Here is an 11,305-nt window from a genome sequence, read left to right as displayed (position 1 = left end):
CCTGACACGATGGCTACACTACGTCTGGTGTCTGGGCCTGACACAAGCTCGCTACAGAAGACTCGTTTAACGCCCCGATGTGCCCCGGGTTCCGGAGAAGATTCCGTGAGCTGTCCTGACCGAAGCTGCTTCCCGTGACCCCGGCGGGTGGGGATGTGATTCACAACCACAACAGAGCGGAAGGAAGCGCGCTCAGGAACGCGACCAGAGGGAGCGTCACGTACGCATAGCGGTGGGAGGGCGTGCTTGGTCCCGCAGGACACGGCCGCAAAAAACACACAGCACAACCAGGACACACAAGCACACTAATTTGTCTCACTCCGCGTAATCCCTGCCGCGTAATTGTCGCCAGGAGCCTCACCAATTCTGGTGGCCACCTATCGAACTTCCTGCACACGAATCGCGGGCTGGCTGGCTGGGTGGCCTTGCGGATGGATTTTTCACTTCCTCTCACCACTCACTCCGGCCGCGCGCACACTCACAGACACATCCCGTTATCGTTCCGCTGGTGGCCGTTGGAAAACGGTGAAATCGAACCACAAACCCCTGGTTTGGCGGCCACAGGCAGGTTACCACACGGACACAGGACACACCGTAGAGGTGGCCATCTTTTTCGCCCACAATCACTTCACTTCACCACGGCACGGCCACGGAAAGCGAGCTCTCGAGCTCTTCACAAAGGAGCACCGAGCCTCGTCCGTGGAACCGCTCGCCTCCTTATCTCCTAGCCACTGGCCACTCGTCGTCCTCGGTGGCGATTACGGCACGGCCCGCTAATCGTCGGCCACGGAACGGAGGGAACACAGGAAGCGCACGCTGGAGGCGGCCAACGGGTTTCGGGGCACGCGAAAAATCACACTCCGACTGGCTGGCGTGTGCGACTACAGCCACGGCACCGACGAGTGTGTTCCGTTTTCTCCGCCTTGGCGTGGAAAAATCGATACGACTCACCTCAGACCTGCACTCACTCCGTTCACGTTCCTCCAGCTCACCACTTGAATGAATAATGCTCTTGCTGCCTTCGGTGAGCCACGCGATTGCCTGCCGGTGAGAAGCAGTTCGATCTCATCTCACGCCTTGACACACTAAACGCACTCCCGGCAAGGCTACCTGGGGCAAAAGGGCTAAGTCCCGCCGGCAACCCGGACCCGGGTCCTTTGATTAATTTTTCAACTCCAGTGTCCTTCCATTGACTAGACTTTCGCATCGCAGTCAGGGAACCATTTCGCGTTCGGGGCTACGCCATCCGAAACAGGTGCTTGCTGTCCGCCACTGGCCGGACCGCCTCTGGGACGGAAAACTGACGGATAGATGAATGGGTTGCTCTTACCGGAGTGAGGGATTCGGAACTCGCGACCGTAAGGCTTCACGACGCGACGGTCTCTTTCTCGCCCTTCTAACTTACGTCAAACGGCCAAAGTATCGTAATGTGCACGGAATCCACGGACACCCCAAAAAATTACACCGAGCGCACGTGAGCCCGCGGCGGTGGGCGCGGAAAGCGCATGTGCACACTTCCGCTCACGGCGGGTTCACTCCGGTTCACTCACCACTCGCACTCATCGCGCGGCCGTTACACAGCGCGTTTTTGACAGCGGAAGCCACCCCGATTCCGGGCCGACCATGTGCAGCGCGCCACAGGATTTCGCCGAGGGGTGCCAAACCGGGACCGAGGGTTGCTGCCGCTCCGAGATGCACGCAGTCCGGACGGACGATGATTCATCATCTGCGCCGCGGCCGTTCTGCCGGGAGTTGGGGCGATGTATCAACAGACCCGCCAGACCCGTTTGTTGTTTTATCACAACTCCCCATTCTTTTGGTCAGAGCCAACGTTGATTGATCCGAAAGCAAGTGACTCATCTCGAAATCCGGTCACTGAGTTTTAAATTTCGCATCGCACAAAAAAAAGGATGTAGTCTTCTTAAGGTACGTTTGAGGTACGGTAAAATTGCCCTTCAACCATCAGCCTTCGGTCGCCCCATGGCATGTGATTGAATGCTTTAATCAATGCCTCGATAGCTCACCTTTTAACGTATCGCATTTCGGATCGGGTGCAGCTGCACTTCAGGCTGGTCAGGCACCTGGAGGACACCGGGGGATTGGGTTTCTTCCTTCAGTATAAGCTTTATTTGGGCATGAGTTTACTCGTGGCTTTCCTTTTTCTTCTTCATATCAAAATAAAATTTATAAAATAGCTAAATATAAATATATCATTTCACTGTGTTCGTGTGTTCTCGCCCGGGGCCCGCGGATTATTGCCAACGGGCAAGCACCTGCCGGTTTCCCACAATATTTAACACTTCTATTGATCCATCGTTTTTTTTATCTTTGTTTTTGTTTTTTTGCTCTGTGCATTTTACGCTGCTTGGCTATTATTGCATCCAATATTCAGCCAGACGTAGGGGGTGGCCACGGGGCCCCCAGGATACCACTCCAACCGAACGGATTGGAATAATTCGTATTGTTTTGCCCACGGCTCGCTACAAAACACGCTTGAAAATGCAGTTTGGCTACCGAGTTAAAGCTACGTGGTTGAAGCATACCATAAATCTGCTGCTGCTGCTGCTGATGATGATTGGTTTTTGTATCTATGGTGTCCAACAATAGGTTGCAACGGCATCAAATCTACTCTTGCTAATGTACGCCTAATACAAGTAAAGAACCAAACGCGGATGGTAGGTTCATAATGTGTTCCAAAGTGAGCATAACCGATAGGGTTCTCCGCGTGGAAGCTGCTTTCGTATAATGCTAGGCTTTTTGGCTGCACACCTCTTCGCTTGTCAAAAAACAATGTCGGCCTCGCGAGCTCGCGCGAGTCCTGGCCGCTTACTTCTAGTTTGATTACTTTGCGCGTCTTTTTCATGATATTGTTTCAGTGCCAGTGCGTGGTGCTACTTCATGGGTATGTATACGGGGGGCTGAATGGGCCGTGAGCCTAACGATACGTTTCGTTTCACAGTAATTTGGTGCTCCTCGGAGCTGCTACAAAGCTACACTACCAAAACATATGCAGTACCGCAAGCGTTCCTCTAGTTCCTGGTGTGGCATCTCCGGTCACGTAACAAATTGTGTCACTAAACAGTGTGTCCTTTTTCGCTTGCCTCCCGAATCCTGACCGAATTAACGAGTTACAAAATACATTTTACAGCACACAGTAAGCAAGCTGCAGCCTATCTATTGCGCAATGCGCTACTTGGCGTCGAATCATTCACAGTGATTGATTATGTGTGTGCGTGCGTGTGATGCAGGATTACAGGGCTTAGTACCTATCCTTGGCCCTGCCTCTAGTCCTGCCACTATCATACCCATCGACTGGGGTTCGCTTTTCCCAACGCTTGCAGCTCTTGGAGCCAAACCATTTGCAAATACTATAACAAAGTTTATTGTTTCGCACGCAACCCCACCTGCGTGCCGTCGTAATGGTTTCTACAACCCTTTTTGAACGGCTTTACTGGTGACGTTATTACTAGTGCCCGTTTGACGGGCGTTGTTGGTTGTGCTGTTGTTAGTCTTGGAACTTATGTGCACCTCTTCCTTGCTGACAATGGTCGTCACATCCGTGCTATCGTCTATCACAATGGAGGGTGCGCGAGCCGTGGTTCTGCTGGATGCACTGCTACTAGTGGTGGTAGTGCTACTAACAGTAGTAGTACTCGTAACCGAATTGGTACACTTTGGGACGGTGGTTTTTGAGGTTAGTTTCGGCGACGCGCTCGTCTCCTTCTTGACGGTCGTCGTCGTTGTGGAGTTGGCTGGAGCACCCGTACCCGCAGTGGACCCCTTTCTGCCTCCACTGGCCGGTGTAGATTTCTTCGGTGACCCACCGCTCGCGTCAAGGCTAGTCAACTTCCCGCAGGTAGCACTTTTCTTCGGCGACGCTTTCGGGGACGATTCGGGAGTCGATCGGGGGGTTGATTTGGGTGTGGAGCGCATACTTAACCGCCGGCAGGGACCGGGCGAGGTCGATGAACCACCTCCTCCGCCAGATGAACCACCACTCGTGCCTCCGGACGAGCCGAGATAGATGGCTGATCCGGTACCGCCGGTAACGCCACCACTCAGATCAACCCTCGATCCGTGGATGGATGGTGGAGCGGATCCTTGAAAGGTACGAGAAAGAAGTTAATCCTAACGGCAGCAGTACACGGCACTGGGAGGAAGTGTTACCGGTGTAGGAGTAGAGTCCGGACGGACCACTGCGTGGTCGGTACGTACTAACGATGCTACTGCTGCGCCGCAGCTCCGACAGTTCTCCGATGTCAATTTCCGCCGCATGCTCACCGGCCGCCCGTGGGTTGTCCGAATGGCGACCAGCGCCACCGCCACCGCCACTCTGTCGCTGGCCACCGGAAGCCTTCGCGGAACAGCGTGGAGACGTCGGGCAGGATTGGGCCCCGCCCGGTGGACCAACGCTGCGCACGGACAGCTGCGACGACGTGGACGGTGACGTCGAGAGGGAGGAGTTGTACTGCTTCTTCGAGGACACGCTCGCCTTCCGGGGACGGCTGCTTCCGCGGGAATCCGTCCGGCAGATTCCTGTCAGACGGGGGGCGAAATGGTTTAGCTTCCATAGCATCCAAAGCGATGAGGATGATGATGGTTCACTGACTTCACAGTGCTAAGCGTGTGCATGATACATGAGCTGAAGCGATGCTAGCTAATGGGACCAGGGCGCTGATCTCACGAGAGCCCACTCGAGGGTCGATGATGATCAGCTGATGACGCCGTTGCCTCGGTTTGCAATTTATGGGGACGATTGGAATTGACATTAAGCAAGCTACTGAAAAGACTAGCGTGATGCAGGATAAGCGCTGGAAAGAAGAGACCGGCAAAGAGAAGCCAACGCGTGATGACGAAGCGGATGCTGATGATAAAATGGCGCCAATGCAAGCGAGCGAACTGGAACAAATGTCCTTGCGGGTCGGAACTTACCGGTCGGGCAGTCTTTGCCAAACTTGCAGTGGCCCTCGCAGACACCCTTGCTCTCCAGGAGCTCCTCGTAGTAGTCTAGCGACCGGTAGCACTGCTCCTTGTCCGTAGCTTCCAGGGCCAGGCTGGGAAAACGTTCCTTGAGTCGCTTCCTTTCCTGCAAAATCCGAGAATGTTAATGCATCCGGTGGGGTTTTGGGCGGTACGGTACGTGACCATCCTCGTACGGGGCATACCTCAAGCAGTTTGTTCGTTTCGAAATCTTGCAGCTGATTCTGGAACCCCAGGTTGGGATTGGCGATCGAGCGGCCAGCACGTACGACCTGGGAGAGGAGAAGGAGGGTTCGGAACGCGTTAAATCGTAGCGACCAACGGAAACACACATCAACCCGGAACCCGTGGAAATTCCTTCGGCCTACCTTCAGTGCCTCCTTCCAGTTGAGCGGCGTCGAGGCCATAATGTAGGCGACGGCCACCGTCACCGAGCGGGACATACCGGCGAGACAGTGGATCAGCACGTTACCCTCCTTGAGGCGTGCCGAGTGGATGAAATCGTTGCACACCGAGAAGTACTGGGAAAGGTTTTGGTCCGGTTTGTCGGCGGCAATCACACACAGATAGTGCTTATCCTGTGGGGCGTAGGTTGGAGTAAGCAACGAAAAAGGTCACTAACGATTATTAAACCGATAAATTTGTGGCCATCTCTCCCCCGAAGGAGTTGTGGTTTGGGGGGGTAGCCAATGAGCGAACACCCGATGGAAGTAAATCCAGCTTTATATGAACTATTTTTCTATGGAGTTATTATGTTCTTTTCATATTTTATCAGAATTTAACATGGTCCTCAAGAAAAGAAGAAGGGCAATTCGGGAAAAGCACGAAAGTAACAAAACGTGCAAGGCACGGTTATTCAGTTATTGCGTGACCTCGGGCGTGTTAGCTGGAAAGGACTCCAAGTTGCAAAGATTGTCCACAACTGCCTCGAAAATCCATAGGCCAAGTCGCAAACCCATTCGAATCTCTCATATCTTTCACTACAACCCTCGCTAAACTACGGAAGGACATTCAAACAAAGGCCACGCAAAGGATTCGTGCTCTACGCAAAATTGAGACACTAACTTCACGAGTGTGCCACTCGACAGTTGATTATAGATCGGAACTGCCACAAAAGTCCTCTTCCGAAGAAGCGGTTTAATAATGATGGTTGGAACGGTCTCCTCGCTCCAGCTGTGTGTCAACCTTCGCATATATCAAACGTAAGCAACACAATAATGGATCGGAGCTAGACCGGATTTTCCAGGCAAGAGAAAGTTTTGCTCCCCACAGCCCTCGAAGGACACGCGCCTGAATGGGGTTTCATTTTTCGGTCCGCACCTTCCCTGTGGCTGTGGCGGCTTTCGTTTCGCCGGTTAAGAGCCATCGACTCCGGCCTTCGCAGATACTTGGAGAAAGCCACTTACACGAGAGATGTCGCATTTCTTCTGTCACGCAACGACATCCTCATTGAGCATTCGTATGCAAAACCCTTCAGCAAGCATGTTTGAAAACCAATAAAATAGTTCTGCGAAAGGCGAGGGTCGCCGGTAGTTGCTCGTGTTCGCGTGGGTTTGAAGAGCATCGCTTGGGCGAGAATATTGGAAGTATAAACCATTTTCGGAACATTCCGCTCGTGTGCCGACCAGCTACAACACCCAGTCACGTGCCGCAATGTCACGCAAAGGAATGGTGAAAGTCTTAACTTAGGCTTTGCAAAGGATTCGATTAAAAGTTCAACTTTTTACATCCTTCCATGTATTTTCGTACGCCAAGGCACGACGGAGTTGAGTGGGTAACCTTCTGTTTTTTTCTTTGATTATGAGTTATCCTTTTCTGATTTGTATGTTCCAAAATGATAAAGCGTCGTTCAAACAAGATTGATGGTCCACCGTTCTGGGGACCAACGAACCACAATATGGCAGAAAGAAAACGAACCCAGATTGAAGTGTAACCCGATGATTCGCATCATGCTGGTGCCTTATGATTCCATTTCACTCCGAATTCGGATGGAGAGAGCCTGGAATATATGTTGCTGGATCACAGTGTCTACCTTCATAATCCATCAAATACTATCATCTCTCGGTCATGTTATGCTGTCGCATTCTGACAATTTCTAGCTCCTAGCTGTGGTTCTTCGGGTTTGTTTTTACGCAAAATAACGCACCGTTTGATCAATGGCTTTCGTTCGCAAAATGCCGAAAAACCACCAAACGACGGAAAACACCCCAACAAGACGATTGGAGGAGGCCCCAATCGAGTTCGGATATGGCAGCATGGTAATAAAATGAAATCCGATACATCCGATCCGGTGCCGATGCCGATGTGTGTAGTAAATCATACGACATGGCGTCGATAGGAGACATTCGGCAACCCGTGATCGATTGTGCTTATGTAAAACAGGACACCCTCCACATCGAGCATGGACTAATGATGGTTACAGCATGCCACCAATTCAGTGGCATATCGAAATCGGCATCTGGTGGGGTATCCGGTAACTCAAAGTGATGTCTGAAGGCCCGATTAAAGGGGATTCAACATGGTAATCGAAGAAATATGCTAATTGCTTCTAATCATTCCATATTTGGTTTGGAGCTAAACCTACATGATTAAATTTAATAAAAACAATGAAATAGGTTGAAATGAATTTTTGTACGTTGAATGTTACTCGAGCATAAAAATGATGCAATCAGGCAAAACAAACAATCCGCCCATTTCATAACAGTTGGGGTTGCTGGTCGGGGTCACTTCTCTGATGGCGTGTCGATTCCTGTTATTGCACCCATTTGCATAAATTAATCCACCCGTTGCCGAAGCAAACATTTCGCTGCTCCACTCTGTTCCGTCATGAACTGATAAAGTAAACCAAATAAATTATTCACCAAACGTTGCGCGTTACGCGACTCTACATTTGCTTCCTTTAACGGCCATGGTTTCCCATCCGTAGACGGTAGAACGAAGGAAATCAGATTTCCTTCGTCCATCTTCCCTTTTCGGTGATATCGCACCGATCAAAGTAGTCCAGCGCACGTATTGCTGATTGAATTGCGTTCTTTTACGATGTAGAAACTTTTCCCATAGCGACAAAATGGAGCTCCTGCGAAGCTCTTGGGCTGCTGGCTGCACATTTTTGGTATTTGTTACGGGCTGATCCATCGTCGAACAAAGTTGAACACAATGGGAAGTTGTTCGATTACTTTACTATGACACAGCACCCGCTCTTGCAAGGCATCATTAGTTGACAATTGTTGGCAATTGACAAGCGAATAATAAGCTATTCCTAATTGGCAATTCCTTTCAATGATCACCAATGAGCAAGTCTGGCGCATAATCTTTGACCTCCCGAGGACCTTTCTCCACCAGCACAATCAATCATCAAGCAATCGATGGGCGTAACATAACTGTCTTCATTAACCTAATTAACGGTGCCCCCAAAAACGGGGCCCAATTTGCCGCACAGTTATCCAGCTCACTATCAAGCAATCTCCCAAGCGAGGAAAGCGTACTTACCGGGTGAAAACGCCTTGGACTGTCGTGGATGGATACGATGTGGGTTATGTTGTAGCGGTCCAGCTGCTGGTAGTCTTTCGAGTCCCGATAGTTGCCAATGTACAACCCGGGCATCACCTGCGAAGAACAGAAAGCGATACTGGCACCGTCCTTTGATCCTTCAATTTTTTTACCCTACCTTGTTCATGCCATTTCCCATTTTGCTCGTTCCGTATGCGTCTTAGACGCGCAATCTGTATTATTTAATACAATTTTCGACTTGTTGAGCACTTTAGAAGCCGTATGGCAATTGCAACGGACAACAATCAACAACAATTTCAACAAACAACAACGGTACAAACGCAACAAACGGACAGTGAATCCTTTGTAAGGCTCACGGAGCCAGCACTGGAGGATCGAGTAACGAATCTCAACTCAACGCACGGTGAACTAGGATCGGGACCGATCGATCCACTCGTTCACATTGTCTTCGTTCAGTAGCAGCCATCGTCGGTTGCTCCGTGGCCTCCGCGGCCACTGGGATTCCTCGACGCACAAACACACTTTAAATCCCCCTGTCGCCACAGTCTATTAGGTTTTATGATGTTTGCTTCTCCACGCTTCGATCTGCACCACCAACGGCGATCCTTATGAGCCTTAGCACCAGGGACGACATACGTTCCGCGTAACGTGTAACATAATCCCTCATTGGCATTTTGTTTTTCGCGCACACGGCTCACTTCGATCGCACCAAATGCAAACACTGGCCCCCGAAGGTGCGCTGTCCCTATTTGCTGTTCAATTTGTTTTTCTCACATAGCGTCCGTCTGTTGTTCTCGTTGGCTACCATGTTTTCGACTTGTTTGTCGAATTCAATTTGGACACGATGACTGTGGGAGCTCCCGGTGCGATCTATTACGGTTCGGTCCTTCGGAAGTAATCAACACGCGGGCGATGCCCCACGCGGCAGCTGCTGCTTTGCTGGCGAGCGAGAGGGCCGAATCAATTTTCCTGTTACGCGGTAGCCGAGAAATGGTGATTGGTGCTGCGTTTTTATGCTCCCATTTGCGTGCCAAATATCTTTATTTGTCTTGTGTCGAGCTATGATTTGATTTTCGCCGTCCATCGCCGTGCCCGAATTAAAGTATCCTTGTTGTTTTTTGTGGTGGGCGCTATTTGGTCACTGGCACTGCAATACTGGTCTGGGCGAGTGTGAAGTTCTTCTTTTTGTCACCACATCACTAAATGAGCCATTAAGCGAAATTGCTCAAAACCCTTTCTTCGCTCGAAAGGTTTCGTATGACGATGGCCCGTTTGACGCCATTACACTTCATCAATCTCAGTTGGGTCCATTCGGTTCGTTCGAATTCTATAATGGATTCATACGAAATAATTTAGCTTTAGCATCTTCCGTGTGAACAGGATATTTTTAGTAACCCCCTGATAGATTTCTTCCATTAGTACTTGAGAAAAAAAAATCACAAATCAACTACATTGGTGAACGCCCTTAAATGGGCCATGCCCAGCCCAGATGTGGCCAGCTCCTGACCACGTTTCTAAAACATAGCAAAACGGTTGCCTTTCCTTTCGGAAATAGAACCCCGTTCACTGATGGCGATAATCATGGTATGATGATGATGATGAGAGAGCTAAACTAAGGTTTTTCGATTTTGCGTGCCCAAAATGTTCGGTGCGTGTTACATAACCGGTGTACCGTGGAGCCACCTTAACCGCACGGCGAGCCAAAAGTGCGTTTGCGGCTTCACCGTTTTTCGAGCTGCCAAGCACCGTCCCTTAATGGTTCGCTCAACAGCAATTTACGAGCCGTCTGCAACAGGAGCCAACTTGTCTCTCGATGTCCTAAAGCGCACCCAAAGCTCTCTCTCTCTCTCTCGCTTCGCTTATCATTCACTCTCTGTTTTGTTTATCATCTTACATCGCATCGCAGCGGAGACGCTCTTTAATATTTGACAACCGAAATACGCGCGGTCCAACAACCTTTCACCAACACATGCGTCGTCGCAACGGTGGCGCAACACACCCCACGCACCAGATGTGTCCTTTGCTCTGTCAATATACTACGGTCTCTTATCTTCCCATTCGGCGGTAGTGAGTGGTAGTAGTAGACCCGAGTAGTAGGATCCTCAATCGGGATTCAATTACCAGCAGACTCGCCGCACTCTCGCCACACCGACATGGCGTAACACAACAACCAGCGATTCGCAATCCTTCTCGTCAGCAATTTATTCTTTTTCTCACGTATTAGTGTTTCGCTAGTTCTCTTGCGCCCCTTGGACAGGCCTTCTCTGCCACAACAGGCTCACTGTGAGAACGTTTCTACTTTTTTTCTAGTTCCACTTTATTGCTCACCCGATGTGGGGCGACCGATTTCTGTCGACCGAGACAGGGCGACGTCAAAACTTCCCCATTACCATGGTTACGGGGGTGGTTTTCGTGTCACCTCACCGGGTTACTCCAATCACCAAGTACTCGTTGCCCGTGTTGTTAAAAAGGAAAAAGGGAAAACTTTTTTGCACGGGTAACTTCTATCGGCAAACTTTTGCGAAAATTTTATGTTTCCTTTTTTGTGGTTGATATTGATCTTGTACCTTGTACATGTGGTTTTTCGCCCATTCGCCTATTAATAGCGATCGGGCGGCGGCCAGCGAGCCTAACTAAGCTGAGCCCATGTCCTGGAGCCCACCAGCACTAAATAAAACTGCCCGAAATCCGATGTACGACTCGATAAACGCTTCACAGACACATACGTTTACAGGTAACATACAGTAGAACTGCAACGAGTGGACCGCCCTCCGTCGGGCACTTCCGGAAAGTGAAATGAATTATTCTCGCACAA

General features: G+C 50.4%; 1 protein-coding gene across 1 annotated transcript; it reads right to left on the bottom strand.

Annotated features, from left to right (window-relative positions):
• Positions 1-3,343: 3,343 nt before the first annotated feature.
• LOC131216569 (uncharacterized protein DDB_G0271670) lies at positions 3,344-8,668 on the bottom strand. Its single transcript, XM_058211096.1, has 7 exons — positions 8,648-8,668; positions 8,470-8,586; positions 5,349-5,558; positions 5,166-5,252; positions 4,933-5,086; positions 4,168-4,536; positions 3,344-4,100 (listed from the first exon to the last, which is right to left on the bottom strand). Exons 1-7 carry the CDS (start codon positions 8,666-8,668, stop codon positions 3,427-3,429), a joined length of 1,632 nt encoding a protein of 543 aa, XP_058067079.1. The 3' UTR covers positions 3,344-3,426.
• Positions 8,669-11,305: the final 2,637 nt, after the last annotated feature.

The sequence above is a fragment of the Anopheles bellator genome, chromosome 1, assembly GCF_943735745.2.
Source record: "Anopheles bellator chromosome 1, idAnoBellAS_SP24_06.2, whole genome shotgun sequence".
Classification (NCBI taxonomy): Eukaryota; Metazoa; Arthropoda; class Insecta; order Diptera; family Culicidae; genus Anopheles; species Anopheles bellator.
Note: the sequence above shows the minus strand (reverse complement) of the source record. Positions and strands in the feature narration are given on the sequence as shown.

Bases quoted from the DNA above. Each gene is read 5' to 3' on its own strand.
- LOC131216569 (XM_058211096.1), bottom strand. From the start codon at position 8,668: ATGGGAAATGGCATGAACAAG. The intron at 5,559-8,469 runs GTAAGTACGCTT...TACGCCCCACAG, and splicing joins GTCCAAGGCGTTTTCACCCG to GATAAGCACTATCTGTGTGT. The intron at 4,101-4,167 runs GTAACACTTCCT...GTACCTTTCAAG, and splicing joins CGGACTCTACTCCTACACCG to GATCCGCTCCACCATCCATC.